This window comes from Nerophis lumbriciformis, linkage group LG06 (assembly GCF_033978685.3).
Source record: "Nerophis lumbriciformis linkage group LG06, RoL_Nlum_v2.1, whole genome shotgun sequence".
NCBI classification, from domain to species: domain Eukaryota; kingdom Metazoa; phylum Chordata; class Actinopteri; order Syngnathiformes; family Syngnathidae; genus Nerophis; species Nerophis lumbriciformis.
In genome coordinates, this window is record NC_084553.2 from 56272045 (window position 1) to 56297847 (window position 25803).

General features: G+C 39.0%; 2 protein-coding genes across 4 annotated transcripts in view; one reads left to right on the forward strand and one right to left on the reverse strand.

Moving 5' to 3' along the window:
* Positions 1–18390, forward strand: part of brd7 (bromodomain containing 7) — a 28534-nt gene extending 10144 nt beyond the window's left edge. Inside the window, exons 6-17 of one of the 2 annotated variants that reach the window (XM_061964559.2) lie at positions 894–1004; positions 6198–6361; positions 8261–8369; positions 9362–9437; positions 10568–10675; positions 10765–10900; positions 11002–11113; positions 11582–11629; positions 12066–12132; positions 12275–12409; positions 17855–17980; positions 18045–18390. In XM_061964559.2, the coding sequence (XP_061820543.2) occupies positions 894–1004; positions 6198–6361; positions 8261–8369; positions 9362–9437; positions 10568–10675; positions 10765–10900; positions 11002–11113; positions 11582–11629; positions 12066–12132; positions 12275–12409; positions 17855–17980; positions 18045–18103 (1251 nt within the window). In that variant the 3' untranslated portion in view covers positions 18104–18390. The remainder of the gene's footprint in view (positions 1–893; positions 1005–6197; positions 6362–8260; positions 8370–9361; positions 9438–10567; positions 10676–10764; positions 10901–11001; positions 11114–11581; positions 11630–12065; positions 12133–12274; positions 12410–17854; positions 17981–18044) is intronic. The other variant, XM_061964561.2, reaches the window with a different exon arrangement.
* adcy7 (adenylate cyclase 7) overlaps positions 18348–25803 on the reverse strand; it is a 207127-nt gene continuing 199671 nt past the window's right edge. For both annotated transcript variants that reach the window (XM_061964558.2, XM_061964557.2), the window contains one exon: positions 18348–19051. In XM_061964558.2, coding sequence (XP_061820542.1) covers positions 18905–19051 — 147 coding nt within the window. In that variant the 3' untranslated portion in view covers positions 18348–18904. The remainder of the gene's footprint in view (positions 19052–25803) is intronic.

Below are 25803 nucleotides of genomic sequence, written 5' to 3' on the forward strand. Positions count from 1 at the left end.
CTTTTAACGTTGTGCATGAATGCACAAAGGTGAGTTTTGTTGATGTTATTGACTTGTGTGGAGTACTAATCAGACATATTTGGTCACTACATGACTGCAAGCTAATCCATGCTAACATGCTATTTAGGCTTGCTGTATGTACATATTACATCATTATGCATCATTTGTAGCTATATTTGAGGTCATTTAGTTTCCTTTTAGTCCTCTTAATTCAATTTATATCTCATGACACACTATCTGTATGTAATATGGCTTTTAATTTTTTGCGGCTCCAGGCGGATTTGTTTTTGTATTTTTGGTCCAATATGGCTCTTTCAACATTTTGGGTTGCCGACCCCTGGGCTAGTGGCTTAACAAAGTAGACATGCTAACAATGCTAACAGAAATGCCAACATATAACGGGCTAGCAACCTGCGCTAGCCAATAATACGGTTAATATGCGGAACAGTTGTGCTTTAGTTGCATAAAGACGCTGTTTGTTAAGTCTAAAAATGCTAACAAACTGCGTAGCCCCCAAACTTCTTGTGCTCTAATTGACAGAGGCTACTTCTTGAGTCTGATAAAGTAAAATGCTACCATGCTAACGTGAATATGCTACCATAAACAAAAGTAGGTTAGAAACTTCAGTCAAGAAAATCATTGTATGCAAGTGTAGCACAATTTTAACCACTGTAAAACATAAAAACAGTACGGTAACTTTAATGCCAAATGTTAAGTATTCTGCGTCATATGACGTTCCTCGCGTATTTCAATGATCACTTTTAATAGTTGTACAAGTGTTAAAAAGAAAATATAAATCCTCATGCTGATTGTTTGGATGAAATCACTGAATAGTAGGACCTGAGAGGGGGGTCGTTTGTTGCTGTAAGTCATGTGAGATGTGCTTGTTGCAGGCTGATTTCAGGACAATGTGCGAGAACGCCATGGGGTACAACAAAGCCGAGACCATCTACCACAAGGTGGCTCGCAAGATGCTCCACTCAGGCATGAAGATCCTGAGCCAGGTATGGAATAGTAAAAATGAGTGCCGTCAAATGATTCCTTTTTATATCAGATTAATCACACTTGAATATTGGATTATTCATGATTAATCACAAGTATTCGCTTGCATAATTTGAATCAACTTAGAGAAAGACCCCAATACTTGGATACAAATGCAAGACAAGACCTACTTTTAAATGTTTGACTTGAATGTTTGTATAAAAAAAATATTTCAAAATGCTGTGATTGTTTTAGGGGGCACAGCGGATAGTTGTTGTTTTTAATCTTATCAATGCACACATGTACCGTATTTTCTAGACCAGTGTTTTTCAACCTTTTTTGAGCGAAGGCACATTTTTTGCGTTGAAAATATCCGGAGGCACACCACCAGCAGAAATCGTTAAAAAACGAAACTCAGTTGACAGTAAAAAGTCTTTGTCGCAATTGTTGGATATGACTTGAAACCACAATCAACTATGTATCAATATAGCTCTTGTCTCAAAGTACCGGTAGGTGTACTGTCACATCATGCCATTTTTTGCTGTTTTCCTTGTGTAGTGTTTTGGTTCTTGTCTTGCGCTCCTATTTTGGTGGCTTTTTCTCTTTTTTTGGTATTTTCCTGTAGCAGTTTCATGTCTTCCTTTGAGCGATATTTCCCACATCTTCTTTGTTTTAGCAATCGAAAATATTTCAGTTGTTTTTATCCTTCTTGGTGGGGACATTGTTGACTGTCATGTCATGTGCGGATGTACGTTGTGGACGCCGTCTTTGCTCCACAGTAAGTCTTTGCTGTCGTCCAGCATTCTGTTTGTGTTTACTTTGTAGCCAGTTCAGTTTTAGTTTCGTTCTGCATAGCCTTCCCTAAGCTTCAATGCCTTTTCTTAGGGGCACTCACCTTTTGTTTATTTTTGGTTTAAGCATTAGACACCTCTTTACCTGCACGCTGCCTCCCGCTGTCTCCGACATCTACAAAGCAATTAGCTACCGGCTGCCACCTACTGGTATGAAAGAGTATTACACGGTTACTCTGCCGAGCTCTAGACAACACCGACACTCAACAACAACACATAATTTGCAGACTATAATTACTGGTTTGCAACAAATATTTTTAACCCAAATAGGTGAAATTAGATAATTCCCCACGACACACCAGACTGTATCTCACGGCACACTAGTGTGCCGCGGCACAGTGGTTGAAAAACACTGTTCTAGACCATAGGGCGCACCAGATTATAAGGCGCACTGCCGATGAGCGGGTCTATTCGGCTCTTTTTTCATACAAAAAGTGCACCGGATTATAAGGCGCATTAAAGGGGTCATTTTTTTCTAAATTTTAAACATTTCCTTGTGGTCTACATAACAAGTAATGGTGGTTCTTTGGGGAAAATGTTGCATAGATTATGTTTTACAGACCATCTTCAAGTCGCTTTCTGACAGTCTCTTCAGGATGCGCTGTTTTGTGGGCGGTCATATTTACGTGGCTCACCTTTGACAGTCTTCTCCCTGTCATCTGAAGAATTGTCAAAAGATGGCGCTAACTTTTTTAATGACATTCAGACTTTACTTAAATCAACAACGGAGCAGCATCTCCTCATCCGTGGCTCACTAGTGCAACAACCCTGGAAATGTGTCCCGTGAAAAACCGTCCGACCGGAACTCTCTAATAACTAAAGTTCTGTGGGTGAATTATGTAAACCCACTACACAGGTCGTTTTTAGCGTTTCCATAGCGAGATATAATTTAGAACTTAACGCTACTTTATATTAGAAATGGCAACAGCAGAGGGTGAATGCCCAATAACAAGAAGATAGTGAAAAAGAAGAAGCTTATCGACTACGGTATCGGCACGGACTACAGTGGCGGATGTGCGCACATTTTCAGGACTCATGTAGATCTCAAATACACATCAGCAGGTATCAGAAGGTAAGAAAAGTTGGTTTTGCATAATATTGTGAAACAAAATGCCAGATAATATGTCTGCTAATGGGTGCCATTTTGCGGTCCTTATACACACACCATAATAATACTTAAATAAATACATCATCTCTGACTACGGCAGCCGTAATGGGACGACAATCCATCAAGCGTTGCGGCTTCAAAGTGATACTAAAACATTTTGACAGAGTTTTGAGTGCCGTGTGTAATGTTCTTTATTTTCAATGGAACATTTAAAGTTCTGGTGTTTTTACTGACGTAATATTGCAGTCTACTAGAGATGCGCGGATAGGCAATTATTTCATCCGCAACCGCATCACAAAAGTCGTCAACCATCCGCCATCCACCCGATCTAACATTTAATCAAACCCGCACCCGCCCGTTGTTATATATCTAATATAGACGATGCAAGGCATTAGTGAGGTTATAAAGCTTTTGCCTGTTAAAGAAAGGAGACTGATCCAATGCAGCAGCAGAGACATTCGCGTGCCACGCTGTCACGGCCCAGACGCACACCAGTGCGCAATCATCTGGGAGCCGCGCTGAGCGCACCTCCAAGCGCGTGGAGGTGCGATGTCCCTCGCACCCGCGGCGGCTCCACCCGGGCTCGCGCCCGAGGCTTCAGCGCGCACCGCGGAGGCCATCCTACTCGTCGCGGCTCTCGCTGCCGGCGACGGCCGGGTATGGGCCCGACGCTCCAGCGCCATCCATTTTCAGGGCTAGTTGATTCGGCAGGTGGGTTGTTACACACTCCTTAGCGGGTTCCGACTTCCATGGCCACCGTCCTGCTGTCTATATCAACCAACACCTTTTCTGGGGTCTGATGAGCGTCGGCATCGGGCGCCTTAACCCGGCGTTCGGTTCATCCCGCAGCGCCAATTCTGCCAGTGAGCCCCACCCCTTTCGTGAGCGCACTGCGCGCGGAGTGACCCCTGTTACGCGCCCCCGGCAACGGGGGTGGCGGGCAGGTAAGCTGCGCAGGCAGGTAAGCTGCGCGGGCGGAGCGCGCGGAGTGACAAATGTTACGAGCCCCCGGCCACGGGGGTGGCGGGCAGGTAAGCTTACCTGCTGTGCGTGACGCCGGCCGCGGCGAAGGCGGACGAGGCGGGGTGTCCGTGCGGTGGGCGCGGTGGTGACCCTGGACGTGCGTCGGGCCCTTCTCGCGGATCACCTCAGCTACGGCTCCCGGTGGAGCCCTCTCGGGGGAAGGGGCCTCGGTCCCGGACCCCGGCGAGGCGTCCCTTCTCCGCTCCGTAAAAGTGTCCATCTCTTTTTTTTTTTCTTCTTCTGTTGTGGCATATGCTGCAGGTGCCTGCTCGTTTTTCGTATGTGGGTAACAACATTTAACTACCGTATTTTCCGCACTATAAGGCGCACCGGATTATTAGCCGCACCTTCAATGAATTACATATTTCATAACTTTGTCCACCAATAAGCCGCCCCGGATTATAAGCCGCGCCTACGCTGCGCTAAAGGGAATGTCAAAAAAAACAGTCAGATAGTTCAGTCAAACTTTAATAATATATTGAAAACCAGCGTTCTAACAACTCTGTCCCAAAATGTACGCAAATGTGCAATCACAAACATAGTAAAATTCAAAATGGTGTAGAGCAATAGCAACATAATGTTGCTCGAACGTTAATGTCACAACACACAAAATAAACATAGCGCTCACCTTCTGAAGTTATTCTTCATTCGTAAATCCTTCGAATTCTTCGTCTTCGGTGTCCGAATTGAAAAGTTGCGCAAGCGTGGGTTCCAAAATGGCCGGCTCCGTCTCTTCGAAGTCATCGGAGTCAGTGTCGCTGTTGTTGTCCAGTAGTTCTGTGAATCCTGCCTTCCGGAAAGCTCGGACCACAGTTGTGACCGAAATATCTGCCCAGGCATTTACGATCCACTGGCAAATGTTGGCGTATGTCGTCCGGCGCTGTCTGCCCGTCTTAGTGAAGGTGTGTTCGCCTTCGGAGCTGTGTGAAAAAAGCCACCCGGCCTCTTCGCGTAAACTTCCCTTAACCACTCGCTCATCTTTTCTTCATCCATCCATCCCTTCGAGTTAGCTTTTATGATGACGCCGGCTGGAAAGGTCTCTTTTGGCAAGGTCTTCCTTTTGAATATCACCATGGGTGGAAGTTAGCATGGCAAGCTAGAACCACAGTGAAGGATGACTTCTCATTCCCTGTGGTGCGAATATTCACCGTACGTGCTCCCGTTCCACAGTGCGGTTCACAGGAATATCAGTTGCTGTGAAATACGGTAGTAATCCGTGTGCGGATGGAGAGATTGCGTCTTTTTATGAACCGGATCCTTGTCGCTTAGTAGGAGCCATTTTGTGGTCTTTACAGATGTAAACAGGAAATGAAACGTACGGTGATATCCGCGCGTTTTTTCTTCTTCTTCCGGGGGCGGGTGGTTGCTTACAGTAGAAGAAGAAGCGCTTCCTGTTCTATGGGGGCGGGTGCTTTCCTTGGCGGTTGCTTGCGTAGAAGAAGAAGCGCTTCCTGTTCTACCGGGAAAAAAGATGGCGGCTGTTTACCGAAGTTGCGAGATCGAAACTTTATGAAAATGAATCGTAATAAAGCGCACCGGGTTATAAGGCGCACTGTCAGCTTTAGAGAAAATTTGTGGTTTTTAGGTGCGCCTTATAGTGCGGAAAATACGGTATGTACGGTATATATATTTCCGAATCGGTTTAACTGCTACCCGCCTGAATCTATTTCAAATCTAATTTTTTTTTATTTCAACCGCCCGACCCGACCCGCAGATAAAATCTAATTTTTTTTTAATTTCAACCGCCCGACCCGCGGATAATCCGCGGACTCCACGGTTGTGTCCGCAAACCGCGCATCTCTACAGTCTACACTTATCTCTTATGTGTGACTACTGGTCACACTTATCATTACACCATGTACCAAATAAAATTGTTTTGTGGTCGGTAAGCACAACCAGATTTATTCCGTACATTAGGCGCACCGGGTTATAAGGCGCATTGTCGATTTTTGAGAAAATTAAAGGTTTTTAAGTGCACCTTATAGTCCAAAAAATACGGTAAGTCCAATTTCAACGATGATGATGTGCATTTATGGTATGTTCCAATTACTCGATTAATCAAACAAACTAATCATAAATTACTCAAATATTAAAATTCTGGAGCTGCAGCCCTGAAAAATGCATAGAAAAAAAGGTCCAAGCGATCCCATTTTCCCCAGCTTGGACCTTTGTTAGTTTTTCCACACGGGGGCAGCAGAAGTGTTATGAAAATGCGCCTGAATTGTCCCCTACAGGAGAGGCTGCAGAGCTTGAAGCAGAGCATCGAGTTCATGTCTGGTCTGGACCCGTCTAAGGATGCAAAGTGTGAGGAACAAGGGTCTGCCTGCCTGGTGCTAAAAAGAGAAGCACACTCCAGCACGGACGGCAGCGAACGCTCGCAGACGCCCAGCACACCAAGGTCTTTCTGCCCAACATTACCACGTTTGTCTCCACTCTGTTCATATTTATGTTTCTACCATTTCAAAACATGTCAGTTTATTCCCACACACGTCTTTGAAGACTGAGAAACCGGACTATGATCTTTTTTTGCTCAAATGCCACCTTGGAGGCAGAGAATGGGAAGAATGTCTTTCAACGTGTCTAGTCGTGCTTTCTGACGTCTTAAAGTGCGTCTTTGTGACGACTTAAAGTAAAAGCAAAAAAAAACAAAAAATGGTAAGGTCAAGTCATCACCAAGAAACACCTTCTCCAGGCTTGTTTCCATACCCCGCCAACATGACAGACTGGAGTTTGGACACACTCATGCTATTAAATGAGAAGCAGTCTGCAAACTTCCAGCTGTTAGCACGATAACTTTGGGATGTTAGCATATTAGCATTAGCATGCTTACTTTTTAGCTGGACACCTTAAAGGAGGGGTGTCCAAAGTACGGCCAGAGGGCCATTTGTAGACCTTAGCTCATTTTTACCAGCCTTTGGCAGAATTGTTGGCATTCTAGTATTGGCACACTAGCTTTTTTGCAAAAGGTATATACCTCAGCGTCAAATATTTTTCTACTTCACAAATTGTACATGTTAGCATGCTAATCCAAGTATGCTAGCTTTTAAGCTAATTTTATAGGTATACAATTTAGTCATATTTTCATACGTGATGCATGCTATTGTTTTTATGCTAGCATTTTAAAGAAATGTTTCAGGTACACGCTTCTAACATTAGCAGGCATTTAACAGGTTTGCACCTCAGTGAGAATCATTTTAGTGTTTTATTAATGCTAACTGTAAGCTTGCTATTGTTAACATGTTAGCCTAGTTTTATAATTTTAATATTTAAAATTATTAATAATTGTGCATCTTTATTTATTATTATTAATATTTTTTTAATAACTATAATTTGAATTTATTATAGACATTTATATATCCATCCATCCCCATCCATTTTCTACCGCTTAATCCCTTCGGATCGCGGGGGGTGTTGGAGCCTATCTTAGCTACAATCGGGCGGAAGGCGGGGTACACCCTGGACAAGTCGCCACCTCATCACAGGGCCAACACAGATAGACACACAACTTTCACACTCACATTCACACACTAGGGCCAATTTAGTGTTGCCAATCAACCTATCCCCAGGTGCATGTTTTTGGAGGTGGGAGGAAGCCGGAGTACCCATATAATATGTAAAAATATTATCTCTACCACAATCTAAAATATATATTTTATATAAAATTATATTGATAGATGTATTTTTTTTGTCTGAATGGTCTGGGCTCCTGTTTCCCAGTCGGTGACAAACTGAGCAGAATTATGCTGCTGCTTCCCACAGATGGGTTGTACTTGTATAGCGCTTTTCTACCTTCAAGGTACTCAAAGCGCTTTGACACTACTTCCACATTTACCCATTCACACACACATTCACACACTGATGGAGGGAGCTGCCATGCAAGGCGCTAACCAGCACCCATCAGGAGCAAGGGTGAAGTGTCTTGCTCAGGACACAACGGACATGACGAGGTTGGTACTAGGTGGGGATTGAACCAGGGACCCTCGGGTTGCGCACGGCCACTCTTCCACTGCGCCACGCCGTCCCAGATGATACGACATTGCCCTTCTTCAAAGAGCAATCTCAGTTAAAAAAATCTAATTTATATTGAACAAAAAAAAAATGTTTATGACTAGCTTGATGTTTCTACCCAGTCATATTTTATTTGTGAAACTACAAAAAACTACACTTGCATGGTAGTAATTATCTAATAATTTAAAATGCTGATGTTGCAGATAGACAATCGTTTTTAACTCTTTTTTTTTTTTATATTCACGACCGCCGTTGCCTCCTCTTTAACTGCATTCTTCGGCCTCTGCAGACACGACAAGGACTCCAAAGACGAGGGGGTCGTGAAAGAGCTGGAAGAAATCCGCAAGGTCATCGAGGAGTCCGGAGGGAAGCTTTCCAACCGAGTGCTGCAGTGCGACGTGAGTGAAACATGTCAAGCACATTTTATTACTGAAGGACCATATTCATTCCAACCAGGTCCATATTAATAGTTTATCGATTAGTCAGATTCAACAAAAACTACAGAAGGTGGTTGTACCGTTTAAGTGTGAACTTTTGATGGAACAGTTCATCTGCCAGAGAGTAGTGTGTTCGACTCAAAGTTATGAGCTACACCACCTCCAGAAGTTACAGCAATATTCTACTTTCACCATATTCTGTTTTTTAAAAGGGGACCTATGATGACTTTAATCTACATTTTTAAAACTTCCTTGTGGTCCAGATTGTGTACATTTTTGCGCCACAGTCTCTTTCATAACCCGTTTTTTTTAGTTTGTCTTTAAGATTTTGGATTGTGGTAGCATTCTCAGATTGCAAATGAAACCACACCCGACCCCTCTAAAAGGGTCAGAATTTATCTAAAGAAAATTTGCACTGATTTGATATATCTTGCACTTTTTTTCCCTAGATACGGTCAAAAATATACATTACATAGATTCACCCGGTCACAACAATAGGTACACCGGCACACTCTCCGATCAATTCAGACCTTGAATAGAAAACATCTGCTTAAATCAGAATTGATGTCACTGCATGTTGCACGTTAGTGTTATTATGCGCATGCCGAGATAAATAAAGATAAATGATACTGTATCCTACCTTTTTTTGTGTTTCCACATAGAGGCTCCTCCCCCTCTGACTGAGAGCTTTACCTAATGTCTAAATAAGTATATCTACCTCACTCTGTCACGACGTAGCCAGATTAAAAAAGCCCGCAAACAGAAGCATACAAAACTGCTAGCGCACGCCAAAATGCACAACCTTAAAGATGTTATGCTTTGGCATTGTTTAAGTATCGGACATTGTAACAACATTTAAAAGTCAGAACAGGCGAAAATAACCAAAAGTCCCCTGTTGTGACGCTGCAATTATGTTGTCTTTATGTGAAAGAATCAACCATTTTGTTCTCCAGGTGGAGTTTTCCAGGCAGCAGGCGGATGGATCCACTACTTTAGCTTTTGTCAATCCAGCAGATCCGGCAGTAGGAGGTAAAGTCAACGTAAATCGTGCAACAAAAGCTTTTCACAACGACTTGACTTCATGTATGCAGTAGTACCCTCAACTTTTGACTATATTGCGTTGCATGATAGCGCTCATAACTAAAATCGCTTGTATCTCAAATAGAGATGTCCGATACTGGCTTTTTTGCCGATATCCGATATTCCGATATTGTCCAACTCTTAATTACCGATTCCGATATCAACCGATACCGATATATACAGTAGTGGAATTAACACATTATTATGCCCCGTTGGATGCATTAAACAATGTAACTTTACCATGAATTGATTAACGTTGACCCCGACTTAAACATGTTGAAAAACTTATTCGGGTGTTAACATTTAGTGGTCAATTGTACGGAATATGTACTGTACTGTGCAATCTACTAATACAAGTTTCAATCAATCAATCAATCAAAAACAAGGTTTTCCAAAATAAGAGAACAACTTCAACTCCAGTTATGGAAAAAAGTGCCAACATGGCACTGCCATATTTATTATTGAAGTCACAAAGTGCATTATTTTTTTTTAACATGCCTCAAAACAGCTTGGAATTTGGGAGGGGGGTTGCTGGTAGCGGGGGGTGTATATTGTAGCGTCCCGGAAGAGTTAGTGCTGCAAGGGGTTCTGGGTATTTGTTCTGTTGTGTTTATGTTGTGTTACGGTGCGGATGTTCTCCCGAAATGTGTTTGTGGGTTCACAGTGTGGCGCATATTTGTAACAGTGTGTTAAAGTTGTTTATACGGCCACCCTCAGTGTGACCTGTATGGTCGTTGATCAAGTATGCCTTGCATTCACTTGTGTGTGTGTGAAAAGCCTCATATGTCATGTGGCTGGGCCGGCACGCAAAGGCAGTACTTTTAAGGTTTATTGACACTCTGTACTTCTCCCTACATCAGTGTACACAGCGGCGTTTTAAAAAGTCATGAATTTTACTTTTTGAAACAGATACCGATCATTTTATCTACCAAACAATATATTATGATACATATCGTTATCGCAAGAGGCTGCAATATATATCGCCCATTCTTAATTGTTGATAACTTGAACACAGTTCCTTTATGTTTTTGACTGGGTTAGCATGTAAGATGAATGATGTCATGTGATTGCTGCCACAGAGACTGGTCACTGCCCCGTCAAGCTGGGCATGATGGCCACTCGGCTGCAGAGCGGCGTCAATTGCCTTCAAGGCTTCCGCGAGGACAAGAGGAACCACATCACTCCAGGTAACATCGGCGCGCCCAACTCATGGTGGATCCCATCCATCAACATCATCCGTCTTCTCACGACACTCGCCGCTATCCTGTCCTCACAGTGTCCTACACCAACTACGGCCCGTTCACCTCCTACGCGCCCGCCTACGACTCCAGCTTCTCCAACGTCAGCAAGGACGACTCGGACCTCGTCTACAGCTTCTTCGGAGACGAGTCAAGTCTGCAAGGCTTAGACAGGCATGTATCGTGACTCCGCCGACCTATCACATGTCACCTGCAGCATTCCTGATCGGACACGCTCCACATGCTCGCTCATACCAATGAATTCACTTTTGCAGCTTGTCCGACTTCCTGACCAAATCTGACGAGTACGTGTATAAGATGGCCGACAACCTCCTGGACGCCATGACCAACGGCGAGCACTCGAAGACGCTGAAGGAGGCGGAGCCTGTAAGCGCTTCACACCAGATACAAAACTATTCAAACTATTATTAGCGTTGCAAGGCGGGCATCACGGTGGAAGAGGGTTTAGTGCGTCTGCCTCACAATACGAAGGTCCTGAGTAGTCCTGGGTTCAATCCCGGGCTCGGGATCTTTCTGTGTGGAGTTTGCATGTTCTCCCCGTGACTGCGTGGGTTCCCCCCGGGTACTCCGGCTTCCTCCCACCTCCAAAGACGTGCACCTGGGGATAGGTTGATTGGCAACACTAAATTGGCCCTAGTGTGTGAATGTTGTCTGTCTATCTGTGTTGGCCCTGCGATGAGGTGGCGACTTGTCCAGGGTGTACCCCGCCTTCCGCCCGATTGTAGCTGAGATAGGCTCCAGCGCCCCCCGCGACCCCAAAAGGGATAAGCGGTAGAAAATGGATGGATGGATAGCGTTGCAAGAACAGGACGTTGAGTTTTTGTGTGTGTCCAGCAGGTGGAGCAGCCTCCGACTACGCCTGAAGAGAAAGACAACGCTGAGGTGAGTGGAAAGAAAAACATCTGGAGCTTAAATCCCTCCCTCCCTCCCCCGCTCTCCCGTTGACGCGCACCTGCTCGCCGCGTCTCACATTCCAGCGGAAAATGTCAGCGTTGTGCGGTGAAATGGAAAAAAAGGGGGGGGGGATACATGTGATGTTTGGAAGCACGTGTTCTCTCAGCTGTGTCAACATGGCAACCCCTAGAAAGACAGCCGTGTTTCTTTGCTGTTCTTCTACACACACACACACACACACGCGCGCGCTCACTCTATGGCCTGGCTGTTTGCTGTTCTTGGCCTCCCTCCAGTGAACTCTCATCCTCTTTCATTAAAGTCTTTGATTGTATGTCAGCCGCCAGGAGGCCTCACTCGACCCTCCAACCTCGTCCTGCTATCTGTTTCCTCCTCTGACTGTGTTCTACCTTCTTCTTTCTTCTAGGCCGCCAAACCTGATACTTCCTGCAAGACGGAATCTCCTCTTCCTGCTGACGAGGATCTTCCAGGAGGTAAAAAAAAAAAATGTGTTAATCCCTCACAGACCCTCCTAATGAACAATTCTATTATTTTAGAATCTCAGCCTTTCTGACAGCTTTTTAAAGAGCTCTTTGTGTTCAGAAAATGCATTTACTGTTTGTGTGTTACTTGCAGACATTCAGCAAAAACTGGACGAGACCACCAAGCTCCTGCGAGACCTGCAGGAAGCCCAGAGGGAGCGACTGAGCACCAAGCAGCCGCCCAACATGATCTGCCTGCTTGCGCCCACCACCAAAGAGCTGGAGCTGGGTAAGACCTGCACTTTAAAACAATCATACAGTCGTCCTTCCTTTATCGCTGTTAATTGCTTTCTGGACTAAAAGCAAACTGTTTACGACCTCCTGAAAAGACTGGATGATTATGGCAAAAATAAATATCATGATTATTTTGATTAATATTGAAATTAGGATTAATAGCACGATAGTATTTTAATAAGCAACACAGTATTTATTATTCCTCAAACTAAAATTTAAATCTAGATTAAAATATTAATATAAATAAACAAGTAACACATGATATTAGTAACAACTATAAATTAAAATAAGATGTAAAAACAATAATATTCGGTTTTTCGGTTAAACATTTTTTTTTATTCTATTTTTTACATTTTATTCTTAATTTACCACAGTGGATTTAGTGTTTTTTGGCCATAAATACAACGTTTGTTAATTAAATGCAAACTGTTTACGAAATCCTGAAAGGACTGGATGCTTATGGCAAAAATTAATATCATGATTATTTTGATTGATATTGAAATTAGGATTAATAGCACGATAGTATTTTAATAAGCAACACAGTATTTATTATTCCTCAAACTAAAATTTAAATCTAGATTAAAATATTAATATAAATAAACAAGTAACACATTATATTAGTAACAACTATAAATTAAAATAAGATGTAAAAACAATAATATTCGGTTTTTCGGTTAAACATTTTTTTTTTATTCTATTTTTTACATTTTATTCTTAATTTACCACAGTGGATTTAGTGTTTTTTGGCCATAAATACAGTTAAATACAACGTTTGTTAATTAAATGCAAACTGTTTACGAAATCCTGAAAGGACTGGATGATTAAATAAAGTTGATTTGATTTGATTTGATTATGGCAAAAATAAATATGATTATTTTGATTGATATTGAAATTAGGATTAGTAGCACGACAGTATTTTAATAAGCAACACAGTATTTATTATTCCTCAAACTAAAATTTAAATCTAGATTAAAATATTAATATAAATAAACAAGTAACACATGATATTAGTAACAACTATAAATTAAAATAAGATGTAAAAACAATAATATTCGGTTTTTCGGTTAAACATTTTTTTTGAATTCTATTTTTTACATTTTATTCTTAATTTACCACAGTGGATTTAGTGTTTTTTGGCCATAAATACAGTTAAATACAACGTTTGTTAATTAAATGCAAACTGTTTACGAAATCCTGAAAGGACTGGATGCTTATGGCAAAAATGAATATCATGATTATTTTGATTGATATTGAAATTAGGATTAATAGCACGATAGTATTTTAATAAGCAACACAGTATTTATTATTCCTCAAACTAAAATTTAAATCTAGATTAAAATATTAATATAAATAAACAAGTAACACATTATATTAGTAACAACTATAAATTAAAATAAGATGTAAAAACAATAATATTCGGTTTTTCGGTTAAACATTTTTTTTTTATTCTATTTTTTACATTTTATTCTTAATTTACCACAGTGGATTTAGTGTTTTTTGGCCATAAATACAGTTAAATACAACGTTTGTTAATTAAATGCAAACTGTTTACGAAATCCTGAAAGGACTGGATGCTTATGGCAAAAATGAATATCATGATTATTTTGATTGATATTGAAATTAGGATTAATAGCACGATAGTATTTTAATAAGCAACACAGTATTTATTATTCCTCAAACTAAAATTTAAATCTAGATTAAAATATTAATATAAATAAACAAGTAACACATGATATTAGTAACAACTATAAATTAAAATAAGATGTAAAAACAATAATATTCGGTTTTTCGGTTAAACATTTTTTTTTAAATTCTACTTTTTACATTTTATTCTTAATTTACCACAGTGGATTTAGTGTTTTTTGGCCATAAATACAGTTAAATACAACGTTTGTTAATTAAATGCAAACGGTTTACGAAATCCTGAAAGGACTGGATGATTATGGCAAAAATAAATATGATTATTTTGATTGATATTGAAATTAGGATTAGTAGCACGACAGTATTTTAATAAGCAACACAGTATTTATTATTCCTCAAACAAAAATGTAAATCTAGATTAAAATATTAATATAAATAAACAAGTAACACATGATATTAGTAACAACTATAAATTAAAATAAGATGTAAAAACAATAATATTCGGTTTTTCGGTTAAACATTTTTTTTTAATTCTACTTTTTACATTTTATTCTTAATTTACCACAGTGGATTTAGTGTTTTTTGGTCATAAATACAGTTAAATACAACGTTTGTTAATTAAATGCAAACTGTTTACGAAATCCTGAAAGGACTGGATGCTTATGGCAAAAATGAATATCATGATTATTTTGATTGATATTGAAATTAGGATTAATAGCACGATAGTATTTTAATAAGCAACACAGTATTTATTATTCCTCAAACTAAAATTTAAATCTAGATTAAAATATTAATATAAATAAACAAGTAACACATTATATTAGTAACAACTATAAATTAAAATAAGATGTAAAAACAATAATTTTCGGTTAAACATTTTTTTTTTATTCTATTTTTTACATTTTATTCTTAATTTACCACAGTGGATTTAGTGTTTTTTGGCCATAAATACAGTTAAATACAACGTTTGTTAATTAAATGCAAACTGTTTACGAAATCCTGAAAGGACTGGATGATTATGGCAAAAATAAATATGATTATTTTGATTGATATTGAAATTAGGATTAATAGCACGACAGTATTTTAATAAGCAACACAGTATTTATTATTCCTCAAACAAAAATGTAAATCTAGATTAAAATATTAATATAAATAAACAAGTAACACATGATATTAGTAACAACTATAAATTAAAATAAGATGTAAAAACAATAATATTCGGTTTTTCGGTTAAACATTTTTTTTTATTCTATTTTTTACATTTTATTCTTAATTTACCACAGTGGATTTAGTGTTTTTTGGCCATAAATACAGTTAAATACAACGTTTGTTAATTAAATGCAAACTGTTTACGAAATCCTGAAAGGACTGGATGCTTATGGCAAAAATAAATATCATGATTATTTTGATTAATATTGAAATTAGGATTAATAGCACGATAGTATTTTAATAAGCAACACAGTATTTATTATTCCTCAAACTAAAATTTAAATCTAGATTAAAATATTAATATAAATAAACAAGTAACACATGATATTAGTAACAACTATAAATTAAAATAAGATGTAAAAACAATAATATTCGGTTTTTCGGTTAAACATTTTTTTTTTATTCTATTTTTTACATTTTATTCTTAATTTACCACAGTGGATTTAGTGTTTTTTGGCCATAAATACAGTTAAATACAACGTTTGTTAATTAAATGCAAACTGTTTACGAAATCCTGAAAGGACTGGATGATTATGGCAAAAATAAATATGATTATTTTGATTGATATTGAAATTAGGATTAGTAGCACGACAGTATTTTAATAAGCAACACAGTATTTATTATTCCTCAAACAAAAATGTAAATCTAGATTAAAATATTAATATAAATAAACAAGTAACACATGATATTAGTAACAACTATAAATTAAAATAAGATGTAAAAACAATAATATTCGGTTTTTCGGTTAAACATTTTTTTTTAATTCTACTTTTAATTTACCACAGTGGATTTAGTGTTTTTTGGTCATAAATACAGTTAAATACAACGTTTGTTAATTAAATGCAAAATTCTACACATATATTGGTGCAATAAATCTTGGCCTGACCTCCCAATATTAAAAAATAAAGTCCAGAGTCCAGATGGTGATCCAGGTCAACCCTTAATTGTAGTCATCATGGTCGCTAGCATACACACACATACGAAAGTACACATAAGGTAATAGAAATGATACAGATCAGGCTCAAAATCAAATTTTCCATTTTGGACATTTCCTGAAAGTTTCAGGACAATCTACATATAACTTTTTGACAAAAACCAACTGCAACGATTACACAACATCCTGTCGGAGGTCATAAGCCTAAATAGATGCTAAATGCATGTCAGGATTTCTCACAGAATGTGACGTTAGGTTGGGGGGAGTAAATGATGCATGAAACAGGCATGTTGAGAAATACAAATGAACTTTATGTGATGCCTTTGAGTGATTTTAGACAGGGGCATGGGTGCTCAATTTGGTCATAAATATTGTTTGTTGTTAAAGTTGAGCTCAATTTGTCATAAGTCGCTTTTTAAAAAAAAAAAAAGAAAACCTAAAGCGGTCGGAATGCTCTCTAAGTTGGCAACACTTTTATTATCTGGCAGACCGGGTGCTTATGAGGCGTGTAAAGAAGCAGCGATTACTGATTTACTGTATGGAGTTGGAACAACTAGCTACATGAACAGACAGTCCCATTATAATGTGTTAATAAGTAAGGGAAGCGACAAATCAATTTGTGGAAGGACAAATGTATTCGTGGCAGGCTGCCACAAAAATGTTTGGGAAACACAGGAGGAACATTTTAAAATTGTCATCACTGAAAATGGGTAATGCAACACAAAACATTTGTTCACTTATTGAAATCTAATAGAATGCAAATATTTGGACACACACTTTTGTTTGAACAAACCATTGCAACACATTTAAGATTTGGACGACTTGCTTTCAATTTTGTATTTTTAGAAATGGCTATTGGATGGTGCAACGGTTTCTCATTCAAAGCGTGCAGCAACATTTCGACACTTGCCACTGTTTTTTTTTTCAAGGTTGCCTTGCTACTGTGTGAAGTGTTTGTCGATAATGGTGCGTAATAAGTACTTTCACTTTATGTTGACAAACTGGATGTTTCAAGGTTGAAGAACATTGAATGTAAACTTGATATATACTTAAAGATTGCCCTGTTTAAAGTTAGGAATATTACTTATGAAATATATTATACAACAGTTTTGAGTCCCTAAATATGAGGGTTTATTTTTATTAAAATCTTAAAATTATAGTTTAATCTCAAGGTCCGAAAATATTAATAAAAAGAAAATGTAAACATACTGACCTTTTTAAAAGGGATAAAAATATAAAAACACAAATCATACTTGATATTGATGTTTTAGGTTAAAGTACCAATGATTGTCACACACACACACTAGGTGTGGTGAGATTATTCTCTGCATTTGACCCATTACCCTCACCCCATGAGGGGAGCAGTGAGCAGCAGCGGTGGCCCGGGAATCATTTTTTGGTGATTTAACCCCCAATTCCAACCCTTGATGCTGAAGTAATGGGTCCCATTTTTATAGTCTTTGGTATGACTCGGCCGGGGTTTGAAGTCACAACCTACCAATCTTAGGGCGGACACTCTAACCACTAGGCCATTATTATATTGCGCTTTTTTTTGTAAGCAGTTCTTGAGAAGTTGCCATCTTTGTCATTAAGCGCAAATGTGTGAGTTTATTAGAAAGACTCAAAAATACGCTTTTTGTTTACTTTTATCTGCAGCTGAGAAGGTGACGGGCAACTTGACGGAGCTGACGGGCCAAGTGGCGCCGTGTGACATCAGCAGCGTTCGGGCCATCAGGAGGGCCATGGGCATCGCTCCGGACGCTCTCATCGACCTGACGACGGGTAAATCTACTAAAACGTACACAACTAAAAGGTTAGTGTGTGACTCTTCATATGTTCCCTGCAGTCCTGCAGATGGCAGAGCCGATGGACACCATGGAGTCGGTGCCAATTACTGCAATTTAACTGGTAATAGACGCCGGGTATCGCATACAACAACGCGACGCTAGCATAGCTAACATTACAGTCACATTTGAACAGTTACATCATTGACCGAAGAAAAACTCAACTACGGCTCCTATTTTAGGATGTGTAGCGAAGGCTGCTTTTTATAATTTGGGTGTATGCACGTGTGAGCTCGTGGATTTTGTTTTAAGATGCGGTACACATCAAAAAACATCTTTTTTTTTTACAAAAAGTACTTTTGGGGGGGGGTTGACATTTCATTTAATAAATGTATTTTTAATTAAATCACCATTGTGAATAATTTATTACATTCTGTGACTGAACAAAAGTTTACACACAAAAAGGCCCAAATATGCATCATGTGTTAATAGTTATAAGAACCACACTGGTGGTCAAGTAAGGCCAATGAAGAGGCATGAGGATCCAGGCGGTTTAGAACCAGGACAGAAACAAACATGGACAACAAGTAGGCTTGCTGGATCAGACACTGCTAAAACATGTAGGCAGGTAAACGGATTGATAGCAACGTTTGATTGTAAGTTGAACTCGAGTCCAAAAAACACTTTTGCTCATTACACAGTAACAAAGCAGAGCGTCCAACTGGCCAAACACAATCATTGCAGTCTTCCCATCAGACACAAAATGGCGTTAGTACAATACATACGTTTTCCTCTCACGGCCGTCTAAATGTAAGCCCAAAGTACTCTTGATCCCAGCCTTAGACCGCAGCGCCCGTGTGGGGTTGCATGTGTAGCGCAATCCCGTTTGGCATGTAAACAGCGTCCTTGTAAGTGGTGTGACTCAGCTCAGACCCATGCCTTGCTGCTTGCTCATGTCCGTGCACACAAAGAACGTCTTCAGTTCACCTTTTCCCTTCACGTTGATGAAGCCGCGACACTCGCACGAGTAGCCCAGCTTGTGCAGCACGTCGGACGTCTCCTCCGTCACCTGACAAACACACGCACTCGTCAGTGATTGCAACACATGAGTTTAAGTGCCATGTTTGCTTTGTAACACAAAATACAATCATTGTTCATGTAGAAAATACACACTAGTACAGGGGTCGGCAACCCACGGCTCTAGAGCCGCATGCGGCTTTTAGCACCGCCCTAGTGGCTCTCTGGAGCTTTTTCAGAAATGTATGAAAAATGGAAAAAGATGAGGGGAAAAAAATCTATTTTTTGTTTTAATATGGTTTCTGTAGGATGACAAACATGACATAAAGCACACTGTTTATATTAAACATGCTTCACTGATTCGAGTATTTGGCGAGCGCCGTTTTGTCCTACTAATTTTGGCGGTCCTTGAACTCACCGTAGTTTGTTTACATGTATAACTTTCTCCGACTTTCTAGGATGTGTTTTATGCCACTTCTTTTTCTGTCTCATTTTGTCCACCAAACCTTTAAGGTTGTGAATGAAAGGTGAGTTTTGTTGATGTTATTGACTTGTTGGAGTGCTAATCAGACATATTTGGTCACTGCATGACTGCAAGCTAATCGATGCTAACATGCTATTTAGGCTAGCTATATGTACATATTGCATCATAATACTTTATTTGTAGGTATATTTGAGGTCATTTAGTTTCCTTTAAGTCCTCTTAATTCAATTTATATCTCATGACACACTATCTGTATGTAATATGGCTTTTAATTTTTTGCGGCTCATGACAGATTTTTTTTTTGTATTTTTGGTCCAATTTGGCTCTTTCAACATTTTGGGTTGCCGACCCCTGCACTAGTACAAAGGAAACTAATATAAACATTTTAAAAAAACTACTAATATTTGTGTGCTGTAATTGAGGGTTCAAACAATACAACAATTCAATGTAGCTTATTTATTATACAAGCTACTTTACATATAAAACATTACAGTTGATCTGGCTTAAATTATTTTTGTAAAGGCATCGACTGTTAAAAGATAGATTTTGGAAGCATTATTTGGTCACTGTGTTTTTCTGTGTTATACAATAACCAACTGCCACCACATTGTATATACAGTACAGGACAAAAGTTTGGACACACCTTCTCATTAAATGCATTTTCTTTATTTTCATGACTATTTGCATTGTAGATTGTCATTGAAGGCATCAAAACTACGAATGAACACGTGGAGTTATGAGTTAGGTGAAATAACTGAAAACATGTTTTATATTCTAGCTTCTTCAAAATAGCCAACCTTTACTCGGATTACTTTTTCGCACACTCTTGTCATTCTCTGGATGAGCTTCAAGAGGTAGTCACCTGAAATGGTTTTCACTTCACAGGTGTGCTTGAAGCTCATCGAGAGAATGCCAAGAGTGTGCAAAGCAGTAATCAGAGCAAAGGGTGGCTATTTTGAAGAAACTAGAATATAAAACATGTATTCAGTTATTTCACTTTTTTTGTTAAGTACTTAATAACTCCACATGTGTTCATTCATAGTTTTGATGCCTTCAGTGACAATCTACAATGTAAATAGTCATGAAAATAAAGAAAACTCATTGAATGAGGAGAATGTGTGTCCAAACCTTTGTCCTGTACTGTATTTTAATAAAGAAAGCCTTTGACGCAAATATTACAACTAAATAAAACCTCTGAACGACACATTTTAGATAGATGCCTTAACACAAGAAATTACCAACTAAGACAACTAAAGCAATTTAATCTCCTTATGCCTTACCACAAATAATTCAATACCTCCAAACTATATACATTATTTTTATACAAATAACAGTTGATGCCTTAACACAAATAATACAAGTCACAAAAACAAGTAAAAACCTCTAAAATATATTTTAACATCTAATGCCACACTACAAATAATATCTTCAAAATAAATGTTTTAAAGGTTTATGCTTTACTGCTGGTAAATTAAACACATAACTTAACATTGTTTATTTATTTGGCTGCATTTTTTGTATCATTACATGTTGAAAATACATATAGTTTGGAATTATTATTTGTGGTAATGCATCAACTGTTGAAAATGTTTTGCAGATATTTGTGGTAAGGCTTCAACTGTTAAACGAGGTGTTATTTGTGTTCGAACATTATATATAGTATTTAGGTATTATTTGTGGTAGGTAAGGCATCAGCTGTTGAAAATATATAGTATAGAGCAGGGATGGTCATTACGTCGATCGCGAGCTACCGGTCGATCGCGAGCTACCGGTCGATCGCGGAGGGTGTGTCAGTCGATCACCAGCCAGGCATTAAAAAAATAGTCCTAAAAATGAGCGATCATAAATCTTCACTATGACGTCACTTTCGGCACTTGATTGACATTCACGGCACCTGAGGGTCTTCTGAGATGACACTGGCTGCTGCCAGCTCATTAAAATTACCGACTGGAAGGCAAGAAACACTTTATTTCAACAGACTCTGGCGCCGTACCTGTCGTCAAAACTCCAAAGACCGACTGCACAGTTGCACAGTTGCGCTAACAAAATAAGAGTCTCAGAAAGCTGGCGTGCACAAGCTAGCAAGCTACGGAGCTGGACAAATAAGATGCCAAAAACCAACCACTTTCATGTGGTATTGGACAGAAAGGAGGACTTTTTTTTTCCTCCATTCGAAAATGCGGACGTTTTTAGCACCACTGTCTGATTCCAATCAATGCAAGTCATCAGAATCAGGTAATACACCAACTTATATTCTTGTCTTCATGAAAGAAAGGAATCTATATGTGTTAAACATGCTTGTATTATCTTTAAACACCTTTAACTTGTTAACAATATTAACTATATGTGTTAAACATGCTTGTATTATCTTTAACCACCTTTAAGTTGTTAACAATATTAACTATATGTGTTAAACATGCTTGTATTATTTTTAAACACCTTTAACTTATTACCAATTTTAACTATATGTGTTAAACATGCTTGTATTATATTTAAACACCTTTAACTTGTTAACAATATTAACTATATGTGTTAAACATGCTTGTATTATCTTTAACCACCTTTAAGTTGTTAACAATATTAACTATATGTGTTAAATATGCTTGTATTATCTTTAAACACCTTTAACTTGTTAACAATATTAACTATATGTGTTAAACATGCTTGCATTATCTTTAAACACCTTTAACTTGTTAACAATATTAACTATATGTATTAAACATACTTGTATTATCATTAAACACCTTTAATTTATTAACAATATTAACTATATGTGTTAAACATGCTTGTATTATCATTAAACACCTTTAACTTGTTAACAATATTAACTATATGTGTTAAACATGCTTGTATTATCATTAAACACCTTTAACTTGTTAACGATATTAACTATATGTGTTAAACATGCTTGCATTATCATTAAACACCTTTAACTATATGTGTTAAACATGCTTGCATTATCATTAAACACCTTTAACTTGTTAACAAAAACATATATTTAATAAATAAGTAAATATAAATTTTATATATGAATGAGGTAGATCCCCACGACTTGATCAATTGAAAAGTAGCTCGCCTGCAGAAAAAGTGTGAGCACCCCTGGTATAGAGGTATTATTTGTGGTAATACATACACTGTTGAAAATGTTTTGGAAGCATTAAACTTAGAAATACAATTTGGAGGTACACTATATTGCCAAAAGTATTTGGCCACCTGCCTTGACTCACATATGAACTTGAAGTGTCATCCCATTCCTAACCCATAGGGTTCAATATGATGTCGGTCCACCTTTTGCAGCTTCAACTTTTCTGGGAAGGCTGTCCACAAGGTTGCGGAGTGTGTTTATAGGAATTTTCCACCATTCTTCAGAAAGCGCATTGGTGAGGTCACACACTGATGTTGGTCAAGAAGGCCTGGCTCTCAGTCTCCGTTCTAATTCATCCCAAAGGTGTTCTATCAGGTTCTAGTCAGGACTATGGGCAGGCCAGTCAAGTTCATCCACACCAAACTCTGTCATCCATGTCTTTATGGACCTTGCTTTGTGTCATGTTGGAAGAGGAAGGGGCCCGCTCCAAACTGTTCCCACAAGGGTTGGGAGCATGGAATTGTTCAAAATGTTTTAGTATCCTGGAGCATTCAAAGTTCCTTTCACTGGAACTAAGGGGCCAAGCCCAACTCCTGAAAAACAACCCCACACTATAATTCCTCCTCCACCAAATTTCACACTCGGCACAATGCAGTCCGAAATGTACCGTTCTCCTGGCAACCTCCAAACCCAGACTCGTCAATCAGATTGCCAGATGGAAAAGTGTGATTCATCACTCCAGAGAATGCGTCTCCACTGCTCTAGAGTCCAGTTCGACGTGCTTTACACCACTGCATCCGACGCTTTGCATTGGACTTGGGGATGTATGGCTTAGATACAGCTGCTCGGCCATGGAAACCCATTCCATGAAGCTAAAGTTAAAAAGTTAAAGTACCAATGATTGTCACACACACACTAGGTGTGGCGAGATTATTCTCTGCATTTGACCCATCACCCTTGATCACCCCTTGGGAGGTGAGGGGAGCAGTGGGCAGCAGCGGTGGCCGCGCCCGGGAATCATTTTGGTGATTTAACCCCCAATTCCAACCCTTGATGCTGAGTGCCAAGCAGGGAGGTAATGGGTCCCATTTTTTTTATAGTCTTTGGTATGACTCGGCCGGGGTTTGAACTCACAACCTACCGATCTCAGGGCGGACACTCTAACCACTAGGCCACTGAGTAAGCTCTCTGCGTACTGTACGTGGGCTATTTGGAAGGTCACGTGAAGTTTGGAGCTATGTAGCAACTGACTGTGCAGAAAGTTGGCTACCTCTTTGCACTATGCGCTTCAGCATCCGCTGACCTCTCTCTGTCAGTTTACGTGGCCTACCACTTGGTGGCTGAGTTGCTGTTGTTCCCAAACTCTTCCATTTTCTTATAATAAAGCAGACAGTTGACTTTGGAATATTTAGGAGCGAGGAAATTTCACGACTGGATTTGTTGCACAGGTGGCATCCTATGACAGTTCCACGCTGGAAATCACTGAGAGCGGCCCATTCTTTCACAAATGTTTGTAGAAACAGTCTCCATGCCTAAGTGCTTGTTTTTTATACACCTGTGGCCAGGCCAAGTGATTAGGACACCTGATTCTGATCATTTGGATGGGTGGCCAAATACTTTTGGCAATATAGTGTATATAAAATATATTTATATACACACAATTTAAGTGTTTTATTTGAGTATATAATAAAGGTGTTTTATTTGATTAAGTCAATTATTGAAAATGTTTTAGAGAATTTATTTGTGTTAAGGCATCAAACTGGTAAATAGTTTTGTTATTTGTGATAATGCATACATTTCTAAACATATTGTTTAGAAGTAGAGATGTTCGATAATATCGGACTGCCGATATTATCGGCCGATAAATGCTTTAAAATGTAATATCGGAAATGATCGGTATCTGTTTCAAAAAGTAAAATGTATGACTTTTTAAAACGCCGCTGTACGGAGTGGCACACGGGCGTAGGGAGAAGTACAGAGCAGTTGCGTCTCCCAGTCATACTTGCCAACCCTCCCAATTTTCCCGGGAGACTCACGAATTTCAGTGCCCCTCCCGAATTTCTCCCGATTTCCACCCAGACAACAATATTGGAGGCATGCCTTAAAGGCACTGCCTTTGCGTGCCGGCCCAATCACATAATATCTACGGTTTTTCAGACACACAAGTGAATGCAAGGCATATTTGGTCAACAGCCATACAGGTCACACTGAGGGTGGCCGTATAAACAACTTTAACACTGTTACAAATATGCGCCACACTGTGAACCCACACCAAACAAGAATGACAAACACATTTCGGGAGAACATCCGCACCGTAACACAACATAAACACAACAGAACAAATACCCAGAAGCCCTTGTAGTACTAACTCTTCCGGGACACCCCCCGCTGCCCCCCAAACCGCCTCAACCCCGCCCACCTCAACCTCCTCATGCTCTCTCAGGGAGAGCATGTCCCAAATTCCAAGCTGCTGTTTTGAGGCATGTTAAAAAAAAATAATGCACTTTGTGACTTCAATAATAAATATGGCAGTGCCATGTTGGCATTTTTTTTCCATAACTTGAGTTGATTTATTTTGGAAAACCTTCTTACATTGTTTAATGCGTCACAACAAATTAATTCCACGGCTGTATATATCGGTATCGGTTGATATCGGAATCGGTAATGAAGAGTTGGACAATATCGGAAATCGGCAAAAAAGCCATTTTCAGACATCTCTATTTAAAAGTATTATTGGGTAAAGCATCAAATGTTGAAAATATTTGAGGTTTTTGTGTTAAGGCATCAACTGTTAACACGTTTAGAGTTTAGAAGCTATTACTTGTGTTAAAGACCGTTGAATGCATCTTTCTTAGAAATATACAGTTTAACTGCATAAGTTATAAACTAATAAAGTTTAGAGATATTATTTGTGTTGCGGCATCAATTTAAGAATGTTTTTAATGTATTATTTGTATCAGATGTATTAGCTTTTGTGTGTGATTTGTGTTAAAGCATCAAGTGGTAATACAAACCCCATATCGATCCTTTATTGATGTTAGGGCATCTAACATAATGAGGTAGTTTTTGCTGGTTATTTGTGTTCATTTCATTTCCATTGGAAATGCCGCTTTTGTAAATATCTTTTATTTTATTTCTGTTTTTTTTCAATATCAAAACCTGTTTTTTGTTTTACAGTTTCTGTGTGGCGCGGTATCAAATGAACTCACTGAGTATGAGTAATGTGTCTGGTCAC